Genomic DNA, 20,535 nt, shown 5'->3' with positions numbered 1-20,535 from the left:
GTTAAAGTCCCCGAGTGGCTAAACGCACAGCTCTACACTGGGCAAAAGTGTGTGTGTGTGTGTGTGTGTGTGTGTGTGTGTGTGTGTGTGTGCGTGTGCGTGTGTGTGTGTGTGTGTGGAGGGGGGTACCTATATCTGAGTGTGTGCTTTAGATATACTAAGCGTGACCCCCCCCCCCAAAGAATATACTTGGCAAAGTGTCCCTCCTCAAAAATAGCAAGCTTTTAGAGAGCTGCCTCCTCCACGCTGAAGACTAATGGAGGGAAAAGACAGACGAGTGAGGGAGGATGAGAGCGATGAAGAGAGAGAGAGAGAGTGGAGGAGAGCAAGGGAGCGCGAGAGGGAGGCTGGGTGTAGGGGACGGACCTCGCGTCAAGCTCACATCAACCTCGGCGTCCTCCTCCACGCGCACGATCGCTTTCAGCTGCACGCCGGGTATGCCAAGCCAAGCTTGACTTTCTCTTTCTCTTTCTTTCTTTCTTTCTTCGTTTACACCATGTTTCTTTTTCTTTCTTTTTTTTGCTCGCACATGCATGGAGGTGACGCTCATCAACATCATCTTCATCTGTGTTGTCATCACCTACAGCCATTGGAGACAAATCGTCATTGTTGTTGACATCGCTCAGGCCGAGTGTGTGAATCACATTATGAGTCTAGTTTCATGCACATCAAGTAGGTCACTTTATTTTATGTTCTTCTTATTATTATCATCCTGTTCGGACCTCATAATGAGACAAGGTCAGGCCGCAGGCTGTTTTAGTGCGTCTCTTCGCTAACTTGGGAAGCACTAACAAGCAGGGCCAGATGTGTGCGTGTGTGCGCGTGCGTGTGTGCGCGTGTAAGATACTGATGTTTCAACAATGTGCATTGTCAGTTCTTACTAGATCATGCAAGCAGGAAATTCAAAAAGTCACGTTGCAAAGTGGCAACAGAGAGACGCATCAGCATTCAGCAAATCCTTTATGAACCCTGCAGGCAATATAAGGAGAGAAAAAAAACAATTATTCTTTTAAGTCTAATTGGTAACAGTGCTTCATTTCTTTGTACACTCACACTTTTGTAATATTTTTCCCATTTTTAATATTATGCTATAAATAATGATGAGCCTTGACCTGCCCTTAACCTCAAAGCCCTAAAATAGCCCAAAATGGCCACATCAAACTAAGATGGCCGCCTTCCTGTTGAATCTTCGACATGTCCACCAAATTTCACATCGATCCGTAAAGCATCTGTCAGGGCCTAACCTTTTCTAACTTCTCAGAGGTTAGTCCCAGATTTTCACTCTTTGTGGCAATGCTTGGTTCCCAAACCCAGCAAAGTGAGAGTTCCCTGATTTCCGTGTGTGTATGTGTGTGCGTGTGTGTGTGTGTGTGCGCGCGCATGAAGGATGGATGAGAGCTCTCTAAGCACTAAGGCGACAGGAGATGCTGAAATGGGACACAATGTGATTCCGCTTTGGTCATTTCTGCCCGCCAAGCTTGTAGCCTCTCATGTACTTTAACCATTAACCCCCTCTCTATCCATCCACCCATTGCTCCATTCATCCCTTTCTATTACTGGGCGACTCCATCCACTACGATATGTAAAAAGCTCGGCACGCATCGCCCGGCAGCTTCTATTTTTATTAATAAAAATAGAAGTTGTTTCAAAGCAAAGTGCGATGGGAACAGCGATTTGCCATTTGGGGTGATGTCGCCACTCATCATTTCGACCAGCAAATCACACTTTCAGTTTCATCCTAACACACACACACTCGCTACAAGAATGAATAACACAAAGCCGCCAAAGCTGTGTTAAAAAAGCACAATAACCACAAAAGTGCTCCAGGAAATGTACTTTTTGTCCTTTTCTTTTTGGGAGGGATTTAAAAAGCAGCGTTGACATCGCTTGGCGTGAAGCGTACATCTGGATGATGATGAATGGTGTCAGAAACGTGCTAATCCACAAGGCAAGCGTCTCCCGGGAGGGAAGAAAGTGCATTGGCAATTGTCTGCTGTGGTCAAATTGGAAACTTAAGTGGGTGGTCTTGGAATGGATCCCGCAAAACCCTGGCAAGATTTTTGAAACTATATTAGGATGCTCCCTCTGTGACAAATAATTGTAAAAATGTATTTTTAATGCAAATGTGACCTTCTGACTAACTGACATGTGAGGAGCAAAATTGTCCCCAGGCAAGAAGATTTCCTATCTCTGGTTGCTACGGAAGAGGATTAGGGCCAGTGAAGAAAAAAAAAACGAGGGGTGACAGGATTCTGACTTTTTTTCTCAGAATTCTGAATAAAGTCAGAATTCTGACTTTAAAGTCAGAATTCTGAGAATAAAGTCAGAATTCTGAGAATAAAGTCAGAATTCTGACTTTAAAGTCAGAATTCCCACTTTAAAGTCAGAATTCTGAGAATAAAGTCAGAATTCTGACTTTAAAGTCAGAATTCCCAATTTCTGACTTTAAAGTCAGAATTCTGACTTTTTTTCTCAGAATTCTGACTTTAAAGTGGGAATTCTGACTTTATTCTCAGAATTCTGACTTTATTCTCAGAATTCTGAGAATAAAGTCAGAATTCCCACTTTAAAGTCAGAATTCTGAGAATAAAGTCAGAATCCTTTCACCCCTCGTTTTATTTTTCTTCACTGGCCCTAATCCTCTTCCGTAGGTTGCACTTCAGCGAGATTCTATAAAAGTTTTTTTGTTTGTTTTTTATTTTTCAGAGGTGCAACGCAATCGTCAAGGTGGGCACCGTTGTGACGAGAGCGCTAGACCAGATGGTGTTCTGCCAGGTGAGCCAAAAGTCTGCAATCTCCATGACAACCGAAAACAACATCTTCTTGCCTTTCACGAGCAGGGCGATGAAATGCAAGTTAGTCCGTCGCGTTGCTTCAACTACCGTGACAATGTCGCGTTGCTATTTTATGGCGTCATTGAAAAGCGGATCTGGGCTCATTTACATGTAAATGGTTCAAAGCGCATTTGTTTAGTCGCCGTCATTATTCGCGCCACGTTTTAGCCGCCGCATTGATCACGCACGTGGCGGAATTTGCGCATTTCAATCCCACACGCACACAACTTTGACCGGATCCATGTGTGTGTGTGTGTGTGTCTAATGCCTGAGTGGTTGGCGTGCGTGCAAAGAGGAGATAACAGATGCCAGTAAATTTGGTTTTGGGTGCATCGCATTCAGGTGAGGCGTCCAAACACGAAAAAGGAAGCAGTCACGTTATGATTTGAGGTGGATGAGATCAGCTCGGTGGCGCACGTGCACTGGCTAGCCCGTCCGCCTCACAGTACGGAGGCTGCGGGTTCGATTCCACCTCCGGCCCTCCCTGCGTGGAGTTTGCATGTTCTCCCCGTGTCCACGTGGGTTTTCTCCGGGCCATCCGGTTTCCTCCCACATCCCCAGAAACATGCTTGGTAGGCTGATTGAGCGCTCCAAATTGCCCCTAGGTGTGAGTGCGTGTGCGGATGGTTGTTCGTCTCTGTGTGCCCTGCGATTGGCTGGCAACCGGTTCAGGGTGGCCCCCGCCTACTGCCCGATGACAGGTGCGATAGGCTCCAGCAAGCCCGCGACCCCCGTGGGGATACAGAGATACAGAAAATGGATGGATGGATGGAGATCAGCTCGTGTCATTCATGTCTAATGGGCGTCTTAAGGAAAGGTGGGAGGCGGCCATCTTTAGTGAGGTCATCACCCTTCAGCTATAGGCCGTGTTGGCGTGACAGCGCTTGTAACTGGAGGGCACGTTCCGCTGCTCAATAAAATGACTTTTAGTGTCGGCAAATAATAATGAAATGATTCCGAAAGCAGGGCGCCATGACAAATGATCCAATTGAACTTCACTTTTCTTACTCATTAATTCACTGTCGGACATTCTTTCAAAAAAAAAAAAAAGAAAGAGTTCCGATTTTATTGTAACATTACATCAAGATTAGTCACTTGAATAGATTTAAAAAATCTACCTGCCCCCATTATCTTGTAGATAGGCCTACTTATGTCAAAAAAAGTAAAAGTACTAAATCAAAGAACAGTCGAAATGTGCTTCACTACAAAAGTGAAAAGCATAAAAGAAATCTCACCATCAATTATTTACAGCGCCCGTTTTGATAACTTGGCACAAGAAGCAAAAAACATCTCGGCGCACAAAATGGTTTGCCTTCTCCATTAACTGGCGTCGTGCTTTCACTGAGAAAGAAAAAATAGGTGGAGAAAAGATGACTGCAACTTTGATAAAAGAGAAATAATAAAACTATTTTCATATATCAAAAATAGATCAAATAAAATGCATTTTTTTTAATATCATGACTGATTAATCTTCTAAAATCAAAAATACAGTCATCTTGGTTTTATGTGAACTTGCTGTCCAGGATCAGAAGTCACTCGTGAATATTTTTCACTTCAAAGTCATGTTGCAATTGTAAAAATCACCACACAAGTCAATCACCCAATTGCACTTCCTGGTATGGAATTTGAGTTTTCCTTTTGTGCGTCCGTTCGTGTGTGTATGTTTATGATTTTAGAGCCAGCAGAGCAAATTTGATGAGTGTGTAAAATATCGTGTTCACTTGTTAACAAGAGAGCCTTTGGACGTGTCATCACACGCTAGCGAGCAACGTGCTAAATGGCTTCAATGTGGAAATGACAAACTCAGGTTTGAAACTTTCCTCACAGCCAAAAAGAGTCAGTCGCGGGTCCTCAAGGTTAATGAGCTCATTATTTCTTCTCTCCGGTGATTGTAGCGTCAAAATTGCTAAAGTCAACCATGTAATGTCTTTTTTGTCCAACGTGAATGGGAAGCCTTTGGAAAATGAAATGATGAGAGTAACCTTTCCCCCCATCTTGGTGGGAAGACAAAAAGTGTCTCCTATGCTTTGTGCTCGTTGGTGTTTCGGTCGAGAGGTACTCATGTTCCTGCCGTTCCTACTCATGTTTTTTTCTCTCTGTACTGAGAATCCCAAGCTTTTTTTCTATTCAACAGAATTGTCACAACATGATCCAGCGGAACTCGAAGAAGATGGACGTCAACATTGAGCCACTAACCATCTCCCCGGCGTTCAACCACTGAGATCTCAGCGATGAGAGGAGCCGTCGTCCTTCTTCTTCTCTTCTTGTGCGTCAGCCGTGTCGCTTCGCAGCATCTGCCAGGACTTGGTCCATCTTTGCACTTAGCGGCTAAACCTAGCCTCGGACTAACGGTGACCCACCCGAGGACTCATGGAGAAGTTGAAGGGCTATATGAGGAGGGTTCCGCCGGGCTGAGGCTAATTTCCGAGGGGGGTCAGGAGAAGTCACGGCAGGCAGAGTCGGAGGGCAGAGGTGCGCAAGGATCCAGGCGGCCTCGTTCTCGGCGGAAGAGAAGCTGGCTGTGGAATCAGTTCTTCGTCATTGAGGAGTACCGAGGCCCGGAACCCGTGCTCATCGGACGGGTAAGTGGAACCAAAATGACTCGGCATCAATTTATCGGTAAAACAGCCGATAAACACAAGAGGTCAGAGGGTCTCTTGAAACTGTCTTTCCAAAACGCCTTCCTGCCCGAATGCTGCACGACTTTCACAGTCTGAGGCCAGCTTCACTCAGCGACATGAAATTCGGCTCACGAGTCCCGAGAGGCCGAGCTCAAAAAGACGTGCAGGGAAGTCTGACGGTTTCGTTTGAAGTGGACGTTTTAGGGTTGTTTTGGCCATTTCAAGGTGTCCTTCAAAGACAAACTCGGATGACTGTCAATAAAATAGCAAACTTGTAACCGCAAGGCCAGACAGAGCTCGGCCAAACATTTCGAGAAGAGTACACATAAAACTTGTTTCCCAGAAAAATATGAAGTCAGCTAGGCATGTCTGTCATGATTAGAAAGTCGAACATTTTGGTTTGCGGCGGCCATTTTGCAAGGTTCCTTCAAAGATGTGGCTTGTTTTCGTCATTGCATAATGTCCCTCCGCTGATTGCTCCGTTTGTACTTGAGGCTATAAAATGATGTTTATATTTTTTTGTTTTATCTAAACTTCAAATGTGAAGCTTTTTCCTCCGTCTAACGAAGCATTGCGCTATTAGCCCAAACGAAGCCAAATTGGAGTCTTCTGACTCATTGCACTGCCACAAAGCCAGCGATGCCCACCTGAAGCGCGGCGCCCCCACTTGCTGCATTTTGCAGCTTTGCTGGAACGAGGCCGTCCGCGAGCGGGGAGTCAAAGCGACGCGCGCTGCCAGCCACTTTGGGGCCGCCGTCACATACTTTACAATGACAGCCTAGATTGCTTTCTTAGCCGTGCGGCGTACTGCTCATAAATGTTTAATATCCCGCTCTGCTTGTTATTGATACAGTCGGCGAGCGGCGCTAAAGCAATCAGGGGAACGCTACTTCCATATTTGCGCAATAAAGCCGGGGCGACGTTTTAAAATAAAGCCTCGTTTTCTTTTTCGGCTCAGCTTGTTCGGCTGAAAATCAGAGGTGCCAAAAGTAGGCTTGATTTCAAGATATCGAGTACTTGCGGAGGCTGCCGATACCGGCCACTGATACAAACGTGTTGACGGATCAAATTCAACTCGTATGTCGAGGCACCGCCGCATTTTGTGTTTTTCCATTCCGGCGCTGTCTGCACCTTTGCAGCGGGGGGTGGAAGGAAGGAAGGTGGCGGGCGGCTGATTGCGCTTTGTTTGCCAGACGGGTAAAAAACGTTTCTCCTTCCTTTTCACACCGACTGAAGCACCGCAGGACTGAGACAACAATTACACTCGGCCCAGGAGGGGGCGATGGGATGGGCTACGCGAGCACACACAACGTGCTGTTGGCTTTGAGGAGGAAGCGAAGGCAAGGAAGGGATGAATACATACACACACAAAAAATCGCTTATCGGGCAAACCGTGGGGTGTCGGGCGCGCTATTATGACTTTTTTTTTAATCCGCAACGTTATCCACCAGCACAGATGTACTTTGGGCTTATAGTCAACTCTGTCGCCCGCAGCCATGCGTTCCCATTTGCATGCTCACCGGCCACTTTATTAGGAACACCTGCACTGCGCATGTTTCAGAAGGACGTCGTAATCACACATGACGAGCTCATGCGTTGAGATCAAATACGTGCGGGCCTGCTTGTGAGTAAGACTGGCGAGATTACCATGAGCGCACTATGAGGGCACGATGAGCCCGCGATGAGCGTGGGTGGCCCGAGGGCTGATGCGTGGCCAAGGTTCCTGGTCAGGAAGCTCAGCGGCTGACTAATCTCTTTGCGGCCTGGCCCTTTCCGCACGCTCACTCTCACGCACGCACACATGCATTCGTGTCTTGGTCTTGCATGCTTGCCATGCTGCACACTTTCTAGCTTGTCATGCATTATTTTTTGTTTTTTAGTTTCAGACCAAAATCTGTTGCTTATTGTAGTAATACTGTTTACAAAAAGATGGTTACATTTTGTTCTGCTCAACAAATCTTGCTAGATTAAAAATCAATAGTACAATTTCCGTCTCACCACAATTATTTCTCAGCTGACCCCCTGACAGGTCACTTCACTCCACGTCCACTTTTTGTCTCACATATGACAAATGCACATGACAAATGTCCTCACATGTCAGAAGAAGTGAGCAGATGGCTGGAGGATTTGTTATCGGGTTCACGTCGAACGTTACGGAGGCTCGGCATTGACGAGACCTCCTCTGGCTTGTGTGCTTGGGTCGAGTTAACAAGCCGCTCGCATTAGTGCTGCAAACACACACACAGAAACACCTGGTACCATTGGTTTCTCATTGACCGAGCGAGCACGTCATACTAACATGAATCACGCTAGATCTGCGCTACAAGCTCCATAAAACATTTCATTGCTGTCTTCATCATGATGATCATGAAATCGTCCATATTTTAAACATACTAAAAGCGGCTCGTTTGTATGCAATTTGCCCGCCAGCTGCACACGGACATGGACCGAGGGGACGGGCACACCAAATACACGTTGGAGGGCGAAGGAGTGGGCTCGGTGTTTGTCATCGACAGCAACACGGGCAACATCCACGTCACCAAGTCTCTAGACCGCGAGGAGAAGGACCAGTACCGCCTCACTGCCACCGCCACTGACCGCCAGACGGGCCGCGCCCTGGAGCCGTCCTCGCAGTTCATCATCCGAGTGCAGGACATCAACGACAACCCGCCCATCTTCCCCGGCGAGCCCTACATCGCCACCGTGCCCGAGATGGCCAACATCGGTAAGGCAAAGATGGCCGCCGTTGAATCTGTCTGTCGTTGTCCTTTTTGCTGTGCTCACTGGACATTCCATTTACTGAAAGCTGCGGGAAGTAACTAAATTGAACTACTCTATAACCACACTTGAACACCTTTCATTCGACCAAAGTCAGTCTTTAGGGGCCTTAATCTCTAGACAAACATTTCAAACAATCCGTCCAATCATCCGGCCACCAGATTAGCATTGACGCCTGCGTCTGCATAATCCGTTTCCCCGCTGAGCAAAAAGCTCCAAACAAGCATTATGCCCCAAACAATCATCGGCCAGGTGCATGATACGCTCCGATGCTGCTATCATACTTTTGAGTGTACTGATTGTGCGTGTCCGTGTGTGTGTTTTTCCCTCCATCGTCAACATATGGCCGGACATTCGACCTTATGCTATATTAATCTTCTGGGCAAGTGTAAAGTGTTTATTTAATGCATCCGTAGGCACGTCCATCATCCAAGTGACGGCCACAGACGCTGACGACCCCACGTACGGAAACAGCGCCCAGCTGGTCTACGCCATCGCTGAAGGACTCGACTACTTTTCGGTGGACCCACAGACAGGTCAGCGCGGCACTTTGCAAAGTTTGAGCCCGAGCGATGTGTTTGTGCTGATTGGAGTCTGTCCTCTGCCCCTCCTCCCCCCACGTTTTCCACTCAGGTATCCTGAGGACCGCCGTGCCCAACATGGACCGAGAGACCCAGGAAGAGTACGTGGTGGTACTCCAGGCCAGAGACATGGGGGGCCATCTAGGAGGCCTGTCGGGGACCACCACGGTCACCGTGAGGCTGAGCGACGTCAACGACAACCCACCTCACTTCAGACGCAGTAAGCGCAATTAGCTTGATGACACTCTTTCTGCTGAGTCATGACGCTGACTTTTTTGAGAGGTAATGACTGCTAAGAGCACAAATGTTAGTGGAGGATAAGAAATATACGCTGTGAGTACTGTTACGGTATATTGCATGTTTACATGTGTTGTTGTTTGTGAATCTTAAACCAGTACATCAATGCTACCGTTTTTTACCATGTATAATGCGCAAAATTTAACAAATTTATTGTCCTAAAATCTGGGGTGCGCATTATACATGGGTACAAAAAAAAAATTATTATATATATTTTTTAATCCGGATATGATACGGAGGCCGCCATTACAGATGCGCTTTCTTCTCTGCTGTTCACTTCAAACACACTCCATACGAACACAGTGCTCTCGTATCAGACGCTTGCTCGATCACCCGCTCGTTTGCTGTCACAATGTACCCTACACAAATCTGAAACATTTCTTCGCTATCAAGTTTGCTAGCGCATGCGCAGTGATACTGACCGGCAGAATAACATCCAGTTGTTCCCAAAGATGATCTTTTTTCTGAAATAATTTTACGTTTACGGACTTAAGTAGGAGTCAAAATTTGGGTGCGTATTATACATGGGTACAGGCTTTTTTCCAGCATCGACATGCCATTTTTAGGGTGCGTATTATACATGGGGGCGCATTATACATGGAAAAAAACGGTAGTTTCTTTAGCTCGTCAATGATGTTTTCAATAGCGTGTTAGCATTAAGCTAGTGGACTTGAAGGTAAATTTATGTCCTTTGGTTGAATACCTAAGGTGTGATTCTCTTAGCTTCTCTGTTGAGGTTAATTTCATGGTTCCTCGCATCATTCCGCTAACTTGTGGCAAAACGACACTTGTCCTTTCAAACGCTGCCGTTTGCCTTTTGTCTTTTGCCTCCTCGGCCTCCGACGGGTCGCGTCTCGCATCTCAGGAGCAAAATTGCACGTCCATCTCCTTCCCTGTACTGTGCTATTAATATTTCATGTTAAAGTTCAGTGCTTTGCGCTTGAATAGGCAGCCAAATCAGTGCCGAGGCACTCGAGCCACTGAGACGTACGGTGCGGAGAAACGCGCCGTATATCATCTCTCTGCTCGTGCCGGGCGGCCATTCGTCATCGCATTTAAAGCCACTGCCAGCCAGCTCGTCCCTGCGATATATTCTGCCGGCGTACCTAGCTTTATAGAAGCTGTTTAATATTAACGTGGCGCCAGTGTGTTATTTATTCACTTTTAATCGGACTGCTATGACCCTCCCCGCCCCGTCCTTTACCGGCCACAAAGCCAAGCCCGCCCGGGGTCATTAATTTCTCTTAGAGAGATAATTAAAGCAAATGTTCTCGTTTGGGATGTTGCTTGAATGGGAAGGGGACTTTTTTTTTTTATGGGTGTTGTTTTTCTTTTTAAACGTCCATTATAATACACCGCGGCCTATTTGAGTCATTAACCAGCACCAAGGACGATGAAACCGGAGGAAATGTGTGAGACTTTGCAAGCCGATCAGGGGCTGAACCGGCACAAGGCCGCAACTTGCCATTAAAAATGAGAAAAACGATCATTCTCCGTGATACTTTTAGCTCCCACTCTGACGTGGCACACAGGGTTAAGCATAATTTATCACTAATGATGTCAGTAATGATTGTCATCTCGTCTTTGTGCTCACCAGGCGTTTCATCATCATTAACGCCTCATTGCATTCATCTTTTTTTAATTTTTTTATTATTTCTCCCCTCTCGCAGGTGCGTGGTCGTTCTCCGTGTCAGAACTGGCGGCGCCGGGCGTGGAAGTGGGCCGTCTCACCGCCACGGACGCCGACGTGGGCGAGAACGCGCTACTGGAGTTCACCATCATGGACGCGGAGGAAGCGCAGACGTTCAACATCAGCGGCAGGGAGCGAGAAGCCATCATTGTACTGAACAAAGTGAGCACGAGCCGGCTGAAAATTTTGCACACGCTCACTTGTTCTGCTCATCTCACAAATGTGCTTTTCTTCCTTAATTGACAAAAAGCATCGTTACAACGGGGAAATAATCCAGCAAGCACACATTTCCCAACATAATGTTTTATGTATGGCCGTTAAAACCGTCTGCGTCATGCCGTCTGTGATCCGTGAGGATTTTAATGTATTAAAATGAGCAGGTAAGTGTGTCTTTGTGCTCAGGGAGGGTCTTAACGACATTCGCAGATAATGACCGTACAGCCAATGTTAAATTAAGTGTGCAGATTGCGTCCCTAATGAGAATTAATCCACCTCATTAGAGCCATCCGGTGAGATAAAACTATCTGGTAAACATTTTTTTTACCACGATATTGAGGAGCAACAGTCTTCCTGTGACAAACCTTTATTTGACCTTTGTTTTACTTTCCAAGTAAATGTAAGTACATTGCTACATTCCTGGCTAGGCTTCATGTTGCTAACACAACGTTAGCATTTTGACCAGCAAGATGAGTCTTTACTTAGGACTCGACTATTCAAACTATCCGGTTCCATCATCTCCACTGTTTGTTATTGGAATGAAATGGAAAAACTGACGGGATTGTTTTCTTCTTTCCTTACCAGCTGCTGGACTACGAGACTCGCAACTCATACTCGTTCACCGTGGAGGTGGCCAACCCCCTAGTAGACCCCCGCTATCTGAAGGTCGGCCCTTTCAAGGACCAGGCTATGGTGCGGGTCATGGTCCTGAACGCGGACGAGCCACCGCGCTTCTCCCAGGCCCGTTACTATCTGGACGTGTCAGAGAACTGCCCACCCGTCTGCTCGGTGGGCCGTGTGCACGCCGTGGATCCTGACACGGGACAGAGCGGCAACATCAGGTGTGGATCACACACCTCACTTCCTTTGCTCGCTCGCTCACTCTTTTGCTGTTTTGCACCTGGCAGGTACTCCATCGATCCTCAGTCGGATCCGGAGGCTCTGTTCCGCGTCGCCTCCGACACGGGATTCATCAGCACGGTGATGGAGCTGGACCGCGAGCGGGAGCAGTGGCACAACATCACTGTCATTGCCACGCAGAGGGGTGCGTTTGCCGGGCCCGTCGGGTCCGCCGCCAGAGCCCGGCGCCCCGCCGCTCGTATATCAGCCAAAGCACCGTCTGCAAAGTGCGCGGTGGAACTAATGGAACTTCAGGGATGGCTTGATGAACATTTATAGCTTTTCCATTTGTGTTTAGACAACCCCAATCTTGTGTCAAGGGTGGTGGTTGCCATAGAAACGCTGGACCAGAATGACAATGCGCCTGAACTGGACAGACAATACACCACATCGGTTTGTGACTCCACCGCCCCGGGACAGGTCAGTTGCGTGTTTGCTTCCTGATTGATGGGATCTGTTGAAAGTATATTTGTTCCACATCCGTGAAATCCATCTTGAGGTCCGCCTAGCCATTGTCTGCGAGTCACATGATGCGTTTGACCCGCAGGTTGTTCAAGTTCTACGTGCCGTCGACCGAGACCCGGGAGGGCAGGACGCGCCGGTCCACTTCAGCATCCCGCCCGAGTCTAGCTCGGCCCTCAACCTCTCCATCAGGGACAGCGGCGGTAAGACTCGAGCATTATGTGGAGACATATTTTGACTCATCCTCATTGGACAGGAAGTAAAAGTCAATAAAGGATGTTGCAGTGCGGTGACTCACGATGCCATGTTTGTTGTTGTCCCCAGGCGTGACGGCCAGCCTTGTGCTGCAGTCGTCCTTGGAGCCGGCGCCCGACTATTCGTCGTCCTTAGTCAGCCTCTATGTGCCGGTGGTGCTGCGAGACGGGGCCTCGGGCCTGGCCAACACGGCCACGGTCACCGTGACCGTATGCCCGTGCCTGCGGGGCGGTATGCGCACTGAGGAGCGCAGCCCTCGAACGCGGGGCCGGCGCTGGGAGCGGCGCGCCGTGTGCCGCCCAGCCCCGTCCGCCTCGCCCTCGGCCGTCTTCACGCTGGTTATCCTGATGGCGGCGCTCGCCTGCGTCACCACTCTGCTGGGTAGGTCGGTGGGTCTCAAATCGAATGGGCTCCGCAAAATCGTTAACGCCAAGACTCCGTTAATTCTGATGTGGTCGCCCGTCTTATTTTTGCCCCCCAGTGGTTTGCGCACTGTCCCTGTCACTAAGGCGTCAGAAACGAGACGCCCTCTCATCCTCGGAGGACGACGACATCCGGGAGAACATCATCTCCTATGACGACGAGGGCGGGGGCGAGGCGGACACGGCCGCCTTCGATATGGCGGCGCTGCAGAGCATGCACAGGATCCAGAACGTGCATAGAAACATGTGAGGTTGATGACTTGGGAAGAAGGGCGGTGGTCGACAGTAACAAAGTTTTTGTACTTGCTTACTTCCTGCGTCTGCAGATGGTACACACAGCAGAGCGCACCACCCCCTCGCTCCAGGACGTTCAGCATGACCCGTAACCCCCACCCAGGGCCGGAGCCCGAACGGCGGCCCGGCTCGGCGCCCCTCTACGGGCGGCTCTGCTACGGAATCCACACGCTGCCGTCGCTCCGGGACTACTACTACCAGGCCGGGCCACTGCAGCCAGGCGTGCAGCTTCCTCTACCGGGACGGCGCCTCGCGGCCACCGCTCCTATTGTCCGGAACCAGCCGGTGCGGCAGCAGCCTCCCGAAAACGGACGAGCAAGTGTGCTAGCGGCACAAACGCTGAGCAGGCTGATGGGCAGGACTGAAGATGGAACAAAGATTCACGATGCCACTCAGAAGCAGGACCACGTTAAGGTAAGGTAGGCGCTCATTTTCAAGTGTGTAGATACCAGCTATCGGTATTGGGCCGATTGGCCCACCTCTGAATCTACCAACCCTATGACTGAGGTGAGGGTCCTTGTTGTCTTGTCTTTGGGCAGACAAGCCCAGCAGAGGTCCAGTCAGTGCCAATCAGCGGTCCGGCCAGTTTGAGCTGCTCCGACCCTACCGGTTCCTCCTGCCAGAGTCCCAGCAGCTCGTCAGCCAACCAGACTCTGATCAGCACCGGCGCCACCAGCTGCACCGTGGAGGACACCGACACCGACTGGTCACTACCGTCCATTTCCGAGCGGAGTTACCCCGACGCCAAGCTTCCCGTTTACCCCATGACGGACACGTACAGCATCGTGGGCTCGCTGAACGGAAGTCTACCCGCGACAATACCCGACAACCGCCAACCCTTACGAATGGAGGACCTGCTGAACTTCCGTCTCAACCGGGTGACGTCCGACCAGTCGCAGCCGCCGTATGACTCGCTGCAGACTTACGAGTTTGAGGGCCGCGACTCTCGGGCTGAGTCGCTGAGCTCACTGGGGAGCGAGGACGGGAAGGATCAAGACCGAGGTGAGAACGGGAAGGACCGAGACCCGGCGGCAGGAGGCATGGAGGAACTCAACGTCAAGTTCCAGCGGCTGGTAGCGCTCATCAGGGAGAGGAAGAGTGTCAAGGAGCAGGGGGCGGCTGAGGATCCCAGCCAAGTCCAAGCTGCTCCTTCCCAAACCGGCCAAGTCCAAGAGAAGCCAGTGCTAGAGTGGGACTTTTAAGGGACACATTTGAATTTCCGGACTAGTCCCACAGGGAGGAGAAAGACCCAGGCCCCGCGAGGGAGACAACAGGCCTGACTTACAAATAGCAAACACTCCTTCTTGAAGTCTGGGCTGCTCAGTCAACCCCGAAGAAGAGGGATGGAGAGATTCTGAATTTTTCCAGGATTTCCTGGAAGCAGCGCACAGTGTATCACTAACACTCCCCTCCCCCTTTCCCCCGCCACCACTGTCATTTCACGCCTGCCGTGATAGCAAATGCACAGTAAATCTTTCACTTGACACCGTGGTTATTTAATAATGCACTTGGGCTTTCAACACAAAACTTATGAAAGATTCACATTGATTGAAATATTCATTTCCACCACAGCTTGAAATGTGCATTGTCGGAAAATAGGCCCTCATCCAATATGCAGCGGGATATGATTGTGAATATGCATTTGACTGATCTAATTGGATGGAGGCCGGTTGTCTTCTTTTGTCAACCGTTCAGTAAAGCGACATCTCTGTGTAGATGAAGAACAACTCTAGTGTGGCTCATTTTGGCTTGCAAGTCGGTTGCGGCGGGTGTGGCATGAGGGATGATGATTGTTTGGATCGTAAAACCTGTAACATGCCATGTGAAGCAATTCAAAACAAAAGGGGCCCAGCCCGAGTGAATTCCTGGACAGTAGGTGAAAGGAGCTCATGCACATCCTTGGACCAAACGTCTGTGCTGCGTTAATGAGTTCCCCCAAGAGCAAAAACACTTTAAGATATGTGACTCATTTCTGCAGCTGTTTGGAGTGAAATCCATTCATTTTTCCTCCGGCTTTCGAGGCTACTGTTAGGATAAAAGCGTACGTTGTAACAGCTTCAAATGTAATTATTCTTCCCCTCCGCAAAGGCTCTGATGCGTCTCTTAATCAAGTAGCACTCAGCATGCCGATGTGACGCGTTCACAGCAAATTAGAGAGCCGGGTTCTCGGTATGAGGCGGCAGGCCACCAGGTAATTAATTACATGTGGCGGCCATTTTAGGCAAAGGCTGGAAACCGAGTTTATTTTTCATTGAAGTTATTCTAAAACGAAATTGTTTGTAAAACCGGGTCGTTCGTCAACTGAGGTTCCACTCTACTGGGTGGGTCACTGATCTTCAGGTAGCAATGGAGTTAGCTGCATACTGTCGCTAGCTAGCTAGCTAGCTCATTTCTGCCCTTTATCTGCAAGTAGAACTGCATCTGAGCTTCAGTATTTTAATCCCAGTTGAGACGGGGCGCCTCCTCCGCTGTCACTTCCCCGTCTGGCGTGCCACCAAGATGAAAGATGAACAGTTTGGGGGGGTTCCTCAGCCTCCTCGTTTTATTTTGACACAACACTCAAGGCTTTTGAATCATTTAGAATGTCTCCAACTTTGTGTCATGACAAAATGCAGCTTCACAAACACGGCGCACAATTTTGTACTTCACATTTGGATTTATTTTAGAACTTGTACCCACAAATGTATCTAAAAGCATACAGATTCAAGAAGACGTTCGCAATGATTAAAAAATAAACAGTTGATCAACTTGAAGACGTGTGTGCGGTGTATTGTAGATGTTCTTTTCCTCAAATTGAAGTGTTTGGAATTTTGAAATTACATTTGTGTGACTCGCTCATCGTCGGAGAAGGCGACGTTGGAAACGCCGGTCGGGTCCTGTCGGACGCTGCCGTTCTTCAGCGATTTGGGCGACTGTGTCTCTACGTCACCGTCTTCATCCTCTGTGACGTCCTCCACGTTCTCCTTCTTCTTTCTGAAAATCAAAATGAAGAAAAAGTTGATGTTACTTTACATTTTAAGAATATTTTGTTATTTTTAGTATATTTCACATTTAGAGCTAATTTTACGTGATGTCTTTCTGCTTATGTTCCACATTCAGGTCTCGTCTGGTACTTGGGTTTTTGTCTCCACTTGTTCTCATCGGCCTTGTTCCTCGTGTCTACCAATCATCTCACTTCAGCCGTTCGTGTCATGTCCAGGTGTGCCTCATTGTCTATTTGTTTGCATCGAATTCCGTTTTTGTCGTCGCAAGCCTCGTTTCACTTGTTTACGACTCTTCAGTTGGTGAGTGAGTGTTGAGTTTTAGAACTTGATTGAATTTGGGATTTTGATTTTTCCATGTGCCTTCTTTGGCATGCTTCAACCCACCGTCTCTTCTGCATCGCCGAGGAGATGACGAGAATGACAAATCCCGCGCCAACGGTGCCCATGACCACCCCAAAGGCGATGAGCCACGGCGGTGTGGGGGGCTGGTAGGGCACCGCCAGAGTGGGCGAGATGCCCACAAACTCCAGAGTACGGTCGCTCAACAGGAAGGCGTTGTTGATGCGGTTCCGAGACTTCCTGACAGGTACATGTGCACAAAATCATTTACACAGCACATAAAAACATTATGATCCTTAACTGGATCTCAGCTGGGTGCAACACCTGGTAAAACCAAAACCAAACCTGTTATAAACAAACTTTTTTTACAAACAGTACATCTGCATTTTTCATATTGTAGGGTAAATGCAATATGCTTTTAATAAGACCTCAAATAAAAAAAATGCATTTTGATTCAGAACAAGGACTGTTGAAAAGCCACATGGAACAGATGCTCCTAAAGTTCCATTAGAATGAGCCAAAAGGGCCCCAAGCAGGTAGTAAGTGGACATCACCTGATTGCCAGCTCCACCTCGCCTCCATCCACCAAATGGGTTGTGTCATTTGGCCACGTGACCACGAACCAGAAAGACACTCGCGGCGTCTCCTCACAAACAATGATGTTGGCCACTCTGGGGAGACGTTCCATAAACAAATAAAACACAACTCATTGGCTTTTATGAAGCTGTAATCCACATGCTGTTGTTTGTATGTACTAACCCTCACATGTTCGACTGTTATAAAAATACCCTGAACGTTATCGTTTCACAGTAATTTCAGTAAAATGCTCGTAAAAACGTGGCAATTTTGAAACTGTTGAACTGCGCACAAAACGGCCATCTTTTAAATCATCTTGCTCCATTGAAATGAATAGAAATGCCCTTAATTTGTTCCAGCCATCCAAACAAAATCAACAAAAATGTTTTTTTCTTAAGAAAGATGGCACTGTATTAATAAAAAATATAAAGGAATTACAGTTAAATAAAATGTGAAGAATTCCGTCAAACGCTTTGCGTAATTTCAATGGACATTGTGTGTGTGTGTGTCTCTCTCTCTCTCTCTCTCTCGCTCTCTCTCTCTCTCTCTCTCGCTCTCTCGCTCTCTCGCTCTCTCTCTCTCGACCACATGGGGGCAGTATAATTTGAACATGCATATATTCAGGGCATCATTGTATATAAGGGTTATAAACAATTAAACCTTTTTTTTTTTCTTACTGAAAGCCCTGGCCGTCAAAATGATTCCTCATGGTGTAAGCCAGCGTGGCCCGGAAGAGGAACATTTCGTTTTGGTCCCAGACATACTGCGACAAACAAAAACGAGAGCACATCAAAGACTTGAGAGCGGTCTGCAGATGGGCCTGGTTGCTATGGCAACAGGCACATTTAGCCTCCATTAGCATGGTTAACGATGATGGAACCTTATAGTACTCACCGTATTGTCTCCCAAAGCTGTTTGAAGGCTAAGCCGAACCTTGTAACCATTTGAAACATCTGTAAACATTCAAGAGAAGATTATTTTCCACGTGATTATGGAAGTTGTTTGCTCAGCTAACCGCTTACGGCGCGCAACGAGCCACACCTTTTGTTCCTTGATCTGTTTGAAATTTGTTGATTTTCTTGTTGGAAAATTCATTACCATTTAGCCCTTAATAATTATCAACACTCATTTTTTAATCTGTTAGCATCACGGATAATGATGATTACAAGGGAGAGCCGACATTCGTCTGAATTTCGTACTGTAAAAGTCTGCTATTTGGAAAGTGATACGTGTTTGGGCTGAGATAAGTTATGGCACACAGATTTTAGTTCAATTCAGAATCCTTTTAATCACAGGGGTCAAACCTGAGCCCCGGGGGTCAAACCTGGCCACCCCGAGGAAGTAAATTAATTGCATCGACTAAAATAACAAATTGTCTTCGCTTTCGTCAGGATATTCAAGCATTCTTTAATTTTTAAAATAAAAATAAAACTTTTTTTGTACTTCTGATTGCAAAACCAATTACCGTTTTTTTCCATGTATAATGCGCCCCCATGTATAATACGCACCCTAAAAATGGCATGGTAATGCTGGAAAAAAGCCTGTACCCATGTATAATACGCACCCAAATTTTGACTCCTACTTAAGTCCGTGAACGTAAAATTATTTCAGAAAAAAGATCATCTTTGGGAACAACCGGATGTTATTCTGCCGGTCATTATCACTGCGCATGCGCTAGCATACTCAATAGCAAAGAAATGTTTCGGATTTGTGTAGGGTACATTGTGACAGCAAACGAGCAGGTGATCTAGCAAGCGTCTGATACGAGAGCACTGTGTTCGTATGGAGCGTGTTTGAAGTGAACAGCAGAGAAGAAAGCGCATCTGTAATGGCGGCCTCCGTATCATATCCGGATTAAAAAAAAAAAAAAAAAAAAAAAAATCTTTTTTTTTTTGTACCCATGTATAATGCGCACCCCAGATTTTAGGACAATAAATTAGTTACATTTTGCGCATTATACATGGAAAAAAATGGTATTCATCAATTTGTTTTGTTTATGTAATTTGAGGCAATCACACATTTGGGTTCAGACTCTATGTGGCCTGTGACAGTTTAACAGCCCTCCTTGTATGCTAAGATATAGTTGATAAGAACTTTTTCCCCCTACCTGGTTTGCAGAGTTGCTGAGCCGACGAAAGCGCCAGAGACAGCAGAAAAATGACCTTTCTCGACATTCTCCCAAGTGAATGTGTGGTCACCCGCAGTCTAGTTTAATAGTTAAGCCAGGACACACCTGAATTAATCTGCCCGGCTGGCCACAGGACTCGCCTCCTGTCTGGGGAAACTGTAAAATGGTGAAAAAAGTGTTTGTTCAGGCTTTCGTGTAGGAGAAGCGACCTCCCCGGTGAAAAAAACACCAGCGTTTGACTCTGTTTACTCAGCGTGGAACAATGTGTGCGCCTCTCAGTACCGCACTCAATGTTCTGACCTGGCGCTTGTAAGTCGACATCATAAGAATGCGCTTTTGGGTTGTCCAACAGCTTATGCGCTGCTGTAACATCCTCGTAAACAATCTTTGAGCAAAGGTGAACGACTATTGTCATACGAATCCACAATAGGTGCCAAGACAGTGGCATTCGCAGTTAATCATCCATTTTGAGGCTGGTTAATTGTTGAACGATCAGTGAGCGAAGGACGTCTGAAAACGCTTTTCAATCAACACTGGCACCCTCGTGCAGGTGGGACTGACCAAATCCGCTGTGACATCATTAAAGATTTTCCCGAGGGATTTTTCCTAACATGTGTTGAAAGTCGATTCAAAGTCGATTCATTGATGATGTCATTGATATTTTTTCAGCGCAGTATAGCATTCCCAAAGTTTTTGGGCGCCATAGAAACAAGAAAAGTGCTTCCGCCTCAGTACACACAACTTTTTATCTTCTCATTACTTGTTTTTAACTCAGTAAGGTTGTGCAAGCAAACGACAATAAAATCAGATTTACAAGTCAAGCTGATACACAGTTAAACTTTGTGATCCCTCATGACCAGGAACAATAAACATATAAATGACGAGTGCTGGCCTGTGCTTTTCCATTCAATTGTTGTACTAAACTATGCGACATCATAAGTGAATTATTGTTTTGAAAAAAGAAAAAAAAAAAAGTGGGGATGCGGTTGTTTTTCTGGATACCGAATGGCAGTGCTCTTTGAGAGAAGAATCAAGACAACCTAAGCCTACGCAAAGGGTATTTGACCAAACATTATATAAATAAAGACTAATACCACTGAATTTCAAAATATATATTTTTTTATTTCTAATACCAAAGGTATGAAAAAATGCAATTTG

At 47.2% G+C, this 20,535-nt stretch overlaps 2 protein-coding genes across 2 annotated transcripts; one reads left to right on the top strand and one right to left on the bottom strand.

The window, feature by feature from the left end:
- Positions 1 to 128: 128 nt before the first annotated feature.
- On the top strand, positions 129 to 16,077 carry LOC133167016 (cadherin-24). Its single transcript, XM_061297496.1, has 15 exons — positions 129 to 672; positions 2,707 to 2,775; positions 4,969 to 5,416; positions 7,886 to 8,180; positions 8,650 to 8,769; positions 8,867 to 9,034; positions 10,782 to 10,963; positions 11,603 to 11,859; positions 11,926 to 12,062; positions 12,216 to 12,337; positions 12,465 to 12,582; positions 12,704 to 13,015; positions 13,116 to 13,302; positions 13,383 to 13,764; positions 13,890 to 16,077. The coding sequence occupies exons 3-15, from the start codon at positions 5,066 to 5,068 to the stop codon at positions 14,550 to 14,552; spliced, it is 3,294 nt and encodes a 1,097-aa protein (XP_061153480.1). The 5' UTR covers positions 129 to 672; positions 2,707 to 2,775; positions 4,969 to 5,065; the 3' UTR covers positions 14,553 to 16,077.
- On the bottom strand, positions 15,987 to 19,690 carry cltrn (collectrin, amino acid transport regulator). The gene is made up of 6 exons (XM_061297506.1): positions 19,357 to 19,690; positions 18,144 to 18,202; positions 17,927 to 18,012; positions 17,228 to 17,344; positions 16,719 to 16,913; positions 15,987 to 16,323 (listed from the first exon to the last, which is right to left on the bottom strand). Exons 1-6 carry the CDS (start codon positions 19,421 to 19,423, stop codon positions 16,167 to 16,169), a joined length of 681 nt encoding a protein of 226 aa, XP_061153490.1. The 5' UTR covers positions 19,424 to 19,690; the 3' UTR covers positions 15,987 to 16,166.
- Positions 19,691 to 20,535: the final 845 nt, after the last annotated feature.

Source organism: Syngnathus typhle, linkage group LG14, assembly GCF_033458585.1.
Source record: "Syngnathus typhle isolate RoL2023-S1 ecotype Sweden linkage group LG14, RoL_Styp_1.0, whole genome shotgun sequence".
NCBI lineage: Eukaryota > Metazoa > Chordata > Actinopteri > Syngnathiformes > Syngnathidae > Syngnathus > Syngnathus typhle.
The sequence above is the reverse complement of the archived record's forward strand: the minus strand, read 5'-3'. Positions and strand labels throughout refer to the sequence as shown.

What these genes read in the sequence shown, in the direction of transcription:
- LOC133167016 (XM_061297496.1), top strand. Translation starts at nt 5,066, where the DNA reads ATGAGAGGAGCCGTCGTCCTTCTTCTTCTCTTCTTGTGCGTCAGCCGT. An exon ending in AACCCGTGCTCATCGGACGG is followed by an intron (nt 5,417 to 7,885) that starts GTAAGTGGAACC and finishes TTTGCCCGCCAG; the next exon opens with CTGCACACGGACATGGACCG. An exon ending in CCCACCTCACTTCAGACGCA is followed by an intron (nt 9,035 to 10,781) that starts GTAAGCGCAATT and finishes CCCCTCTCGCAG; the next exon opens with GTGCGTGGTCGTTCTCCGTG.
- cltrn (XM_061297506.1), bottom strand. Translation starts at nt 19,423, where the DNA reads ATGTCGAGAAAGGTCATTTTTCTGCTGTCTCTGGCGCTTTCGTCGGCT. An exon ending in TCAGCAACTCTGCAAACCAG is followed by an intron (nt 18,203 to 19,356) that starts GTAGGGGGAAAA and finishes GAATGTTTACAG; the next exon opens with ATGTTTCAAATGGTTACAAG. An exon ending in CAGCTTTGGGAGACAATACG is followed by an intron (nt 18,013 to 18,143) that starts GTGAGTACTATA and finishes TGTTTGTCGCAG; the next exon opens with TATGTCTGGGACCAAAACGA.